Genomic DNA, 12949 nt, shown 5'->3' with positions numbered 1-12949 from the left:
TTCGATTCTTGATTTTATAATCGCCGCTATTGCTTTTTCTTAAGCTTTAATAATAACGTAAAGGTTAATAAACTTTTTTCGTTTATAAGTTTTTTTCTTCCTTTTTTCTAACACTCGTTAAATAATCTTAATCTTTTTTTTTATATCTTTTATAACTTCGTCGGCTCTAGTTAATTTAAAAGGTCTAAAAGACTTTTTTTTAATTACATTATCGAATAACCCGTCTTTTAAGTTTATTTTTATAATAGTATCCGATTCTTAAGAAGCACGAGCTTTAAAAGTACCGTAGTTCTTTTCTTTTTATTATCGGATATTCTTTTTAATTTTAATAAGCTTAAATCCTTTCGAAAATAAAAAAGACTTTTTAGCTTTATCTTTTGCAATAGCGTTGATCTCGATCGAAGCAACTTTTATATTAGATAAGTAGTTAAGCGTATTAATTTATTTTATAACGTTGATGTTCTTAATATCGACTAGTCTTTTAAAAATAATAATAAGCTCTTTTAGCTAATTAGTTAATTATTAAGTATTTTAATCGAGCTAGTATTAAGCTAGCTATTAAATTAGTTATTAATAAAAAAGCAAGTGTTTATAAGTCTTAAGTCCGTTAATAAATCGATTTTTTAAGATATTATCGTATTTCGTTTTACGAACGTTTAAAACGATAAATCTAAACTAAGTCTTTCTTTGCTTTTTTTAAATGATAAAAGCGCCGATCTTTTTAAGCTTTAAATAAAAGCGTTCGTAATTATTAATATGAATACATCTTTTATTAATTATATCTTTAAAAGCTTTATATTTATCTCGGTATTAATAAGAAGCTTAAGTTGTGTTTTCGGAGTTCTCGTAAAAGCTATAATTTTGCATTTAGTTTTCGTATCTTTTACTTCTTTTTCTTTTTCGTTTTTATAATCCGTAGCCGATAATAGCAATCTGAACTCTATTTTTAAAGCTAATTCTATTTCGAGCATCTTAAGCGGTATACTTAATAAAAGCTTCGTCGCGGTTTTCGAATCGAACTTAAAGTTAAGATTAAATAAAGCGTCGAGAAGTTAAGTTAACGACTTAATCTTTAAAGTAATCAATTCGATTATAAATTATATTAATTTGCAAGTTAAAAAACTTTTTAATTATAAAACTTACTTTATTAATTTCTTTTTTTTCACTTGTAAACCGTAGTTTACGAATAAACGGCATTATTATTAAAGCTTTCTTAATAGACTTAAGAACGCTAACTAGTTCGATGTATTCTTTAATTAAAGTTCGAATATTTTTAATAAAGTTAATTAAAAAAGACTTTTCTTGATTTATAACTTCGATAATCTTAGTACTTTAATCGGTTTTAAAAGCGAATGCAGCGAAGTCGTCGAAAGCGGTATAAGAGTTTAAGTCGAGTTCGTCGACTTTATAATACTTAATCGTTTTATTTCGGATTCCGACGAGCAATTCGAAAAAGAATAAGCGGCTTTATTCGGTCTTGTTTAAAAGATGTATTAAAATAAGCCTTTCGAAGACCCGAGAGAAAGTGCGATAATAGTTTTTCAAATTATTAATATTTCGTTTTTACATAGCAAATTCTCGTAAAAAAGCGATTAAGTCTTTAATCTATTAAGTATCGTTTTTACGAAACTCGGCTCTTAAAGCTTTAACGAAAGCAGCTTAATCTTTCTTAGCTTTTTATTCGAGCAAACTTTTAATAACTTCTTTGCAAAAGTTATCGCAATAACGGAAGAGTTTAATAAACCGATCATTTTTAAAGATATTAAAATTATTATAAGTCTTTTCGTACTTCTTAATAAAGTCGGTAATATTAATACTATTAAAGCAAAGAGCTTTTAAAGCACTTAATAATAACATGCGAGTAGTTATAAAAGCGTAAAAGATAGCAAGGTCGATTATAACTAGCGCAAAGCTTAGTAGAAAGACAAAAAGAGCAAGAAAAAGAAGAGTAATATAAATTTTAAAACTAATATTCATTTTAAAAAGCATTTTCGAAGTAAGTGTTTCCGATAAAAATAGCGGTAAAAGTTCAAGTTAAAAGTCGAAGTAAAATAAAAATAATCCGAAGCTTATAAGAATACGATTAAAAGATTTAATAAATTTAAAAAATTCTAACGAAAAGAGAAGTGACTTTGCGTCGACTTCGATATTAGAAATCTTAAGAAAGTTTTCGGTATTTTAAAAATCAAATATATATATATATTAAGAAAGATTAAGTTAATAAAAAGTTTTTAAATTATTTGATTTTAACTCGTGAATCGAGTTCACGAGTAAAATAAGCGATTTTCGTAAAGTATTTTCGATTCGAGATTAAAAAGAATAGACTTTATGCAAAAGTAAACTAATAATTAAGATCAAAACTATAAAAAACTTAAAAATCAATTGATTAGCTTCGCTAATAACTCCGGATTATATTAATTGCTTTAATTCAAGATAAAAGCTAAAGTATAAAAAAGTATTTTCATTAATAAATAAAAATTCTTTTTTATTAATTATAAAAAAGAGTTTTTGCCGAAGAGCCGAAATATTGCATTTTAGCTATTTCGGCGTTTCGGTGTTCGAACTTATCGAGAATAAGGTTTTAATTGTTTTAAAGTTGTAATTATAAAGTGAAGTGCTAAATGAACGAAAATCAACTTGACTACGAATTAAGCGATTGTAATAAACTATATAAAAACAAAGACTAAAGGTTTGAATCCTTGCGTAAGTCATTAATATAAAAGCACTTAAAAAGATATACTATACAAAAGCTTAGTTTTAAAGCTAGACTTTATAGTCTTACAAAAGAAGTGTTAAAAAAGGTGAATAGAAAGCTCGTTGATTGTTTTAGCTAGAAGATGTGTGCCTTTTTATAAAAGATAGGTCCGTCTAATGTGGCCTTAGTGGCCATAGCAGGTACCCTATCAGGCAAGGTGTTTACAATAAGGTGGTCCGTGCACGCGTTAGGCTGCTCCATAGGGTGGGGGCCCCATAGGGTTTTCCTCCCCATTCCCCTTATAAGGTCTTGGCCGATAAAGGACTTTTTTTTTTAAACCTTATAAAGAGGATTTTTTTAAGTCAAATTCCTTACGAGAGATAAAGAAACCTTATAAGTTTAAAGTAAGACAGCTAAAAATAATATATATAAAGCCGTTAAAAATAAAACAAATTTACGAATATTTACTAATTTTACTTAATCATTATATTTATTTATTATATTTATTAATCATATATATTATACTTTACAATTACATTGCATTATATTATAATAAACTAAAATTACTAAACAAAACTTCTAGTTATGATTTCTCGCAATTTCTTAACTAACGCTATATCTTTGTTTTAAATCGTTACTCGTTTAGCGTAAATAGCATATAAGTTCGTTATTAAAAGTAATTAATAAATCGATTAGTAAATCGATTAATAAATCGATTAGTAAATAAATATATAAATACTTACTTTTAAACTCTTTTACGAAGAATACCTTTAAAGCTTCTTGTAAACATTTTAAAGCATCGCTTTAAAATTTAAAGTCTTGTTTAAAATCGTAAGTAATCTCTCGAACAAGACGCTAGAAAAGAGTCTTTTTAATAAAAAGCTCGATGCTTTTTTAATATCGTCGGATCTCTTTTAACGCAATAGCTATATAAATCAGTAATTGTATTTAAGAATCAATTTATTAATTGATTAAATTTACTTCTTAGCTTATAGCGACGGCGCTTTCGTTAGCTTAAACTTTTTTTTTTCGCAACAATTATAGACTTCTTAAGATACTTGCTTTTTTTAGATTTTTAACGAAAAGAAGTTTTAGCTATCGAAAGTGATTTGCTAGTTAATAGAACGAAGCGAGCAGCTTTAGCCGTCGAAAATGATTTTTTAGCTCTTTTACATTAAAAGAAAAGAATATCATTTTCACTTAAGTTTTCTTTATTATCGCTTTGCTCTTCTTCATTTGTATTATTATAAAGTATCGTTCTCGTCGCGGTTTTTATAGCTATAATTAGGCTCGAGATAATAAGAGACTTTTTAAAAGCTTTTTGCGCGAAAGCTTTTTTAATACGATTGCTAATAAAAGTAGAAAAAGGTTTAGCAGTTATAAAAGAATTGTTTTTAACATTTAAGTCGTAAGACGGATCTTCGTTTTAAAGCTGAGCTGATGCACTCGCTTGACTCGTCGATTATTATATTGCTTTTAAAGCAGTTTTAAAACAATTAGCGAACGAAAGAAAAAGGTTTAAAAAAATTAAACTTATTGAAAGCTGTTAATACTTATGCTAGTATTATTAAAAACGATATCTTTGTTTATTTCGGATTGAATAGCTAAAGTAAATCTAATTGCGTTTGCTAAAGAAAAATTTAATTAATAAATATTTATTAATTATAAATTAAAAACATTACCGGATCGAAGTCTAAGAGATGATAAGTGCTAGTTTGTATTTGCGCAAGAGTTTATTAGTATTTAAAGAGCGTTACTTAAAATGATAAAAATTAGCAATTATTAATTAATAAAGTAATTAATACTTATTAACTTAATTTTAAGAAATTTAGCGAAAAAAAGACGAAAATAAATCGGTTTTTTATTATAGATTTGCAATATCGCGCGAAGTTTTAAGAATTTCTGTAAATGCTTATTAGTTATTTGCAATTGATTTACTAATCAATTTACTAATCAAATATTAACCGGATAGCTATCGAGTTATAATAGCGCGGCGCTTAGCAAAAGTAAAGTCAAGAATTTTTGTAAATGCTTATTAGCTATTTGCAATTGATTTACTAATCAATTTATTAATTAAATATTAATCGGATAGCTATCGAATTGTAATAGCGCGGCTCTTAATAAAAGTAAGGTCTAGCGCATCCGTAACTAATTAAGCTTTGCTAGACTAAAGATAAAGATTTGCGCTAAGCAAAGTAATTAAAAAAGTATTAATAATACTCCGATTAATTAAATATAAACTTACTTTATTCACTTTGTAAATTTAAGTTTTCTTTTTTTACGCTTTCGCCGCGTATTATATTTGCTTCACTTTCTTATGCTTCGTCTTTATCTGCTTGACCTTTAACCGCTTAACCTTTAGCCGCTTAACCTTTAGCCGCTTGACTTTTAACCGCTTGACCTTTAATCGCTTGATTTTTAATTGCTTTATCAATTAACTTATTTTAGCTTGCGTTATCTCTTTTAGCCGTAATGCTTAGTATATCGGTAAAAAAAGGTCGGTCCGAAAGCAAAAGTTCGTTTAATAAAAAAGCTATTTAAAAGTATTAATAAAGAGACTTGATCGCGATAATCTAATTTATAATTAATAAGTTAATAATTTTAAATAAGAAAAGGACGACCTTATAAAGCAATGAATAGCGTTGTATTCAAAAGCGTAATAAATAAAAAAGCGATAGTTGTAATTGATTATTAAGTAATAATAAAAAAAAATTAAACTTTACTTTATAAAGTAAAAATTACGTAAAGCGGCCGCTTTAACTTAGCTGCGGCCGCTTTATCTTAACTGCAGCTACTTTATCACTTCGTGAATTTACTAGCGGCCGCGCTAAAATGTTTTAAAAATAGAATATACGAGTTTACTTTTAACCTTAATACTTTTATTCTACTACTTTTAATTTTATTTTAAACAATTACTTTTAACGTTTAGCTTCTTTATAATACTATTTAATATAGCCGCTTATCAACTTGATTCGATAGAAAGTATTATTGCAAATACAAATTAGCTTAATTTAATAAAAAGGATTGAAAAATCTATAATAAGAATCATTTTTTTATTTACTAATTTATTTATTAATTAAAAACGTCTTTTTTAGAATGCGGCCAATACAACGGCAATCGTAACGGCAAGCAATCCGGTGTTAAAAAACTTTAACAAGCGCAAAGTAAGTATTTTTTTTACGTAGTATTTTAACTTTTATTAATTTATTAATTTTTCTTAAAAAAGAAGGCTAAAAAGAAGCTAATTATTAACCAATCTTTATACGATAAAAGCCAATGCTCGTATAGCAAAGCTGAAATAAGATCCTTAAGCAAATAAGCTTCGAAAAGCTAAAAGACGAGATCAAGCGGCCGTTAATTAGCTTTTTGCAATTTAAAAATAAACTTTAAAATATTCTTAAGTATTAAAAGCTAAAAGGAAAACTCGATAAGCCGAAATGCGAAAGAATCTTATAGATGAACGGTAATTTTTCTTTTTTTTAATTTATTAAGCAATTTATTAATCGATTTTAAAAAGAATCGAAGCATTTACGCGGATAATCTTGCTATGCAAGCCGCTTCTTTTACAATTAAATTCAATAATAGAAAATACTTAAATAGCGATTAAGTTGATAAAGCATTCAATTTAAACGAAGAAGTTTATAAAGAATTTAATTTGCGAAAAGACGAAAAAGAAAATAATAATATACTTCGCGATAAATACGTTTCGATTACCGATAAAGAAATAGAAAAGGTCACTCGGCAATTAGCATATTAGCACGCATAAATAAGCTTTTATTTTATTTAAATATTTATATTTTATTAATAATATAAAGTCACGCTATATAATAACCGTTTAGCAATTTCGTCGCTATTAGCAAAGTGTAACGCGGTCTTTGTTAATAAAGTGCTGAGCTATTAATTTAAAGAGTAAGGAAGCTTTTTTTAAATTAATAGCTTAAGACTTAGTAAGCACGGTTTTAAAACGAATTAAATAAAAATTCATTTTATTATGCTTTTAATTAATTGAACTAATATTATAACTTTTAGTCTTCATTTAATCAAGCCTTTTTACGTTTACTTTTCCTTTAATAAAAAGAAATATTAGCGAGCTAAAATTAAAGCAAATACCGATAAGATTAAATACGAATTGCCGGGTCTAGCCGCTTAATAGAATATGAAAAGATTCGAAAAAAATGCTGAATTTAAAAAAGCTAATTACGATCTTATTTTATTTTAACGCGTTATGCAATTGATTTGGAAAAAGAACGAGCTAGCTCCGAAGTTGTTTTACAGCGTTAAAGATAGCGATACGGAATTGAGATCATTCTTAAACTTAATGCTTAAGTTTATATAAAATAAAATTCACGATTAATTATAAATTTTGTATTTTATAAAAATACTTTTATTTATTTTATTTATTAATTATATTTATTAATAATACTTATTAATTATATTTACTTATTATATTTATTAATTATATTTATTAATTATATTTATTAATTATATTTACTAATCACATTTACTAATCGTCGGTTTCTTATATAACGATACGTTAAGTCTTTTAAACGCACTTTACATGCGCTTAGCTACTTCTTTCTTTTTTTCTTTCGTATTTTTCGTATTCTCTTATTCTTCGCTTTTAACTTATAAATTATAGTTTACGAGTCTTTAACGCTTTTACTTTTATATATATAGACTTTAGTTACTTTCGACCTTTATACTCGGTAATTATTGATTTTAAGTCATTATTTTAAGATTCTTTTAAGCTCTTATATAAACCTTCGCGCTTTCGTAAGTTCTTTTAAGTAATCGCTTAAGGTCGTTATATCTTAAAGTTTTGAATCAAAAGAATTGATCGACTTATTGTATTTAAAGTCGATATAAATATATTAATAAATTATTTTAATATTTACATTTATAAATTATATTTATAATTAATTATATATATATTTTATTTAATATAATAACGATTTTAAAACTATTTATATAAACTTATTTATTAATTTATAATAATAAAATTCAAAAGGCTTTCGCAAGCTATCGAATTTATTACCTTTTTTTTTGCGATACTTCTTTTTTGTATATAAAAAGTCTTTTGCTCGCTAATAATATCAATTTTATAATATCCGTCGTTATATTCGTTTTTACTAATCTATTTAATAGATAGCTTAATTTTATAACCGTTATTTAAAAATCGCTTAACTTGATATTCGTTTATTTTAATTAACTAGTTACGATTACGCTCTTTTTCGTTTAGCATTTTTATTATACACCGAGCGTTTCGACCGTTCGTTCGTTTAATAGAAAAAGAATAATAAGTTTCATTATTTATTTTAATAAAGATCGAGTTTAATTAGTTTACAATCTTTAATAAATTAATAACTTGATTAATATATAGATAATAAAACGGCACTTACAAATAAATCGGCAAGCGTCCGTTAAAATATAAATTTCTTTTATCTATTCTTTAGTTATAATAAATATTCGAGCTTGTAAATATAATTATAAGCTAATACGATTATAAAGTGTTTTATCGTTTTATATAATAAATTTTTAATTAAATGCTTTTATTTTTAATATTTATTAGATTATATTAATTTTATTTACCGCATAGCAGCAGCCGAAAAGAAAGCTGCAAAGATTATATTTAAATTAAGATTTTTATAAGTACTTTATCTTTGTATATTAATTAAACCTTAATAAATTTAAGTAAGTACTTGTTATAACGACCTTAAGCGATTATTTAAAGAATTTATAAAAAAGCGAAAGGATCATATAAAGCTTAAGAAGATTATAAAATCATTATTTGAATTTGAAATTAATAATTATCGAAAATAAAAGTTAAAAAAAACTAAGTGTTAGATTCTTTTTAAGCGATTAAAGAATATATTCGTAATTTCGTAACGGTCGTTAAAGTACTTGCAATTGCAAAACACTCGGTTGTAAAAGTATCTGAATTCTAATTGCTTTTTAAAATTTAAAAGAGCTGATTCTTTCTATATAATTAAAAGGAATCACGCGCACTAGCTAATTAATAAGTTTACTAGTTAAGTTAAAAGTCTTTTAACTAGTGTAATATGTTGAGCGAAGCATATTAAGTAGCTCGTAAACTCTTTTAAATATTACCAGGGCAGAGGACCAAGTTCTCTGTAGTGTCACCAACGGGCTAATTACTCATTAGTATATTATTAAATTAGATTTTTATAAAATTAATAATTAGCTCGTTGATAATATTATATCGGACTTTATGTTTTGCTAAATATCAAACTTATTAAATAGATCGTAAAATAAAAGTAAATATATATAAAAGTATTATTATATTAAAAACTATCGAGTTTATAATTTATTATAAGGGGGAGACCCCCTTAAACCCCCCTTTATTACTCATCTTTTCATTTTTATACCGGGGAGACCCCGGACCCCTTTTATTACTCATAATTATATATTTACTTATATTACGAAAATATTAGAAGTTACAGAAGTTACAAAAATTACAAAAGTTATCATCGCGTTTATATTTTATTATAAGGGGGAGACCCCCTTGAACTCCCTTTTATTACTTATCTTTTCATTTTTATACCGGGGAGACCCCGGACCCTTTTTATTACTTATATTTATATATTTACTTATATTACGAAAATATTAGAAGTTACAAAAGTTATAGAAGTTACAGAAGTTACAGAAGTTATAGAAGTTATAGAAGTTATAGAAGTTATAGAAGTTACAGAAGTTACAAAAGTTATAGAAGTTATAGAAGTTACAAAAGTTACAGAAGTTATAAAAGTTATAGAAGTTACAAAGGCTATAAGATCATACAAGTCACAAAAGTTATAAGAGTTATCAGGTCCAAGAATATGCATTAAAGAGGGTCTAAACCCGAATCTCTAACCCAGCTGTAGGAGGTGCACCTGGAGGAGGGGGGGGGGGGGGGGAAGGTCTCGAGCAGGAGAAGGGGGTCCAGGTCCACGTTTTTTACGTGGGCTCTTTTTAGACGCAGTACACTTCCGAAGAGACCACCGATAGCGAGCACACGCATCCCTCGAATTAGATATTTGTGCTTTACCGGCCGAAGAGTATGCCTAGCACTCTTGGCGGGCAGCAGCGCACGCATCGCAAGGCGGGTCTACTGGCTCACCCTTATATATTTGTATTAGCTTAAGGTTGCTAGAAGATAAGGGAGGGTAATTCTTACAATTCGGTCTCTATGATACGGCCGACGTGGCCGATGACAGCACGGCGAGGGGGGGGGAGCTTTGATAAGTCCGATTGCTTATACGACTACTATATGCTTATAGCGGAAGGCGTGTATGGGTCCTTGTTCTTCTTTTGGGTAGTCCAGGCTTAAGGGAGCCGCGCAAACCCGGCAGTCGATTGGGCTTGTTCAAGCTGAGCCTTAGTAAGGGGGGTCCCTTTACCAACGGCCGGCGGGGACGCAAACATCTATTGATTTGATCAATAGGCATTAATAAAGGATGTGAAATATACTTACGCTTGTGCTCTATTGTAAAGGTAGGATCGGTCTAAAGCTTGTAGGGCGAGGGGTGGCAGGTGGCGTAGCAGGGGGGGGCACGGCGGCGGCGAAGAATATAGGAGCCGGGGCGAGGCTAGGAGCCGGGACGCTGATAGGAATCGATGGCGCGGAAGGGACGAAGAGAAAAGGGGAGGGAGAGCGAGAGATCATTGGCTCAATCATATCGTCGTCGTCTTCGAATCTATATATATATATATCATTAGCGTGGGTAGCGGGAATGTATCACTTGATCTCAAGATGACTTACATTGCGGGCCTAGAATCCTTTATCACTTCATTTTCTTTTACCTCTCTCTTAACCTTAGGGAGAGGGAGAGGGAGAGAGAAGGGAAGAGGCAAGGCAGCAGCGGGGACGGCGGGGACGGTATGAAGGGGGGAGAGGGAAGGAGAGCGAGAGATCATTGGCTCATTCTCATCATCGTCGTCTTGATTAAATCTATATATAATATTAGCGTAGGTAGCTAGAATATATCACTTATCACTTACACCGCGGGCTCAACCAAGGCAACAGGCAAGGCAAGAGGCAAGGCAACAGGCAAGGCAACAGGCAAGGCAACAGGCAAGGCAACAGGCAAGGCAACAGGCAAGGCTTGTTGAGGGGGGGGGAGGGGGTGTAAAAGCAGCCACTGCTGCCTGCGAAGTAGTTGTACTTGCCGCCTATAGGCCGGATCCGGCCGACCCACCCGCCTTGTATAAGGTCCGTCTCGAAGGTTGCGCTGGCGGAGTGAGATTATATTGCTGATGTAGTTGTAATCGTAGTTGTAGCTGCAGTTGGGGTTGAGGTTGAGGTTGGAGTTGAGGTTGAGGTTGGAGTTGAGGTTGATGTTGATGTTGATGTTGAGGTTAGGAAGAATATTTGGGTTATAGTAAATATTCAAAAGTGATAGACGAATTCACCTTTCAAAAAGGTCCGTGCTCAGCCAAATTCTCATACTTGCCGTATTCGTCGGTATAGTAGTATATCTATATTATATTTTATAAAGTAACTTGTAACTCTTATAACTTCTGTAACTTCTGTAACTTCTGTAACTTCTGTAACTTTTGTAACTTATATAACTTTTATAATATAGGTAAATTTTCGCTCTTGCTAAATCTATCGGCTTGGCATGCATAATCATATAAAATTATCAAGTTATAAAAGTTATAGAAGTTATAAAAGTTATAGTTGATTCGGCGCAATTAAAATTACAATCTAAATACATTGTTTACCTTTGATCAATTGCTAATAGCTATACAACCACCTTTAATAATAAACCATTGGTGTACATCTTATAATTCGTTGAGCTTATACTCCTTTATGGCCATCAATCGATGAGCCTTAAGCTCGATCTTTGCGTGAGCTTTTAAGCTTTGAATGGCCCTTTTTATACGCCTATCTGAAACACATAAGCGCTAAAAGGTCCGCTTATTGCGATAGTGATAACAGGTATGTAAGTTATCTAGCTCTCTCTATGGGAATAGACTTAAACAGCCTTAACAAGGTTCGTCCGCTAATTTCGCCGTATATTCCGATATTATTACATCTGTTAAATTGCTAACTAAACACTTCCGAGCTGTATCCCGAATAAAGTACTCTTTAGCCAGCTCGTAGCGTCGTTGGTAATAGCAATCCAGGCAGGTAGTAAATCGCAGACCAGTGTTCAGGATAGGGAAGTATAGCAATGGGCGGAAGCTGCTGCACTTGGTGCACTCGATTTTGATAGGTCCTTTAAGTAGCTGGGCGAGTGCGAGAGGCGTAGGACGCGGTAGAGATTGATAGATCGTATCTATGCTTGGCTTAGAGGTTGGAAAGAATGGAGGAAGGGGCAAATCTAGCGCTAAATCTAATGCTTCCGCTTTAGCCTTGATCTTGTTCGATTGCTCGATCTGCTTGAAGGCGCGGTGTACTTCGGGATCGTCGTATATTTTCTTGTCCTTATACATCGTGTATATGAACTTAGAAAGATCCGTGGGTATAATATCTTGGCCTCTCTTTTTGCTTACTTCGCTCTTTTGTTTGCCTTGAGCATCATCTTGTGTCTTATCATCGCCTTGGGCATCATCATTGGTCTGTTGGCTGCTTTGGGTATCGATGAGTCCTTTAGGGTTGATCTCACTCATAATGCGGGTCATCTCGTCGTCACTACCGAAGAGATCGGGTGACTCATATCGATGGCGTGGCAAGCTGGATGATGGTGCTATAGGAGCGCGTTGTGGGGTTGCGTAGTAAAGGTCCTCTAATAAAAGAGTTTTTGGTGGTGGTGTAGTAGCCTCTTCCTTAATATCCTTTTCTTCTTTAATGTCGCCCTCTTCCTCAATGTCGCCCTCCTCCTCAATTTCCCCTTCCTCCTTAATGCCCCCTTCCTTAATCTCCCCTTCCTCAATCTCCCCTTTTTTAAGCTCCCCTTCTTCAAGCTCCCCTTTTTCAATATAGTTGGTAGTACTCTCTTTCTCTTGCTTCGTATTCATGATGGCAATAGGAAAGGCGATGAATGGTTGATTGCTGTGTGTTGTTTGATTTTGGTATGTCGTAAAAGTAAAGTGTTTGAATGCAAAGAAAGTATTTTACTAGGATTAAATGCACGTGGCAATAAGCCTTTGTTTGAATTAAGCGAGGAATAGAGGCTTTTTATTGGTTCTTGTAACTTCTGTAACTCTTGTAACTTTTGTAACTTTTGTAACTTTTGTAACTTTTGTAACTTTTGTATAATACACAAATATATATATTTACACGTTTTACAACCGCTGTGCAGGCTGCCTTCG

General features: G+C 30.8%; 1 protein-coding gene across 1 annotated transcript; it reads right to left on the bottom strand.

Annotated features, from left to right (window-relative positions):
* Window positions 1-11680: 11680 nt before the first annotated feature.
* Window positions 11681-12655, bottom strand: L3040_001845 (uncharacterized protein; the record flags this gene model as incomplete). The annotated part of the gene is made up of 1 exon (XM_066156914.1): window positions 11681-12655. One exon carries the CDS (start codon window positions 12653-12655, stop codon window positions 11681-11683), a length of 975 nt encoding a protein of 324 aa, XP_066012920.1.
* Window positions 12656-12949: the final 294 nt, after the last annotated feature.

Source organism: Drepanopeziza brunnea (genome assembly GCF_022702325.1).
Source record: "Drepanopeziza brunnea f. sp. 'multigermtubi' strain 214-2 chromosome Unknown ctg2, whole genome shotgun sequence".
NCBI lineage: Eukaryota > Fungi > Ascomycota > Leotiomycetes > Helotiales > Drepanopezizaceae > Drepanopeziza > Drepanopeziza brunnea.
This window is presented reverse-complemented; position numbering and strand designations above follow the sequence as displayed.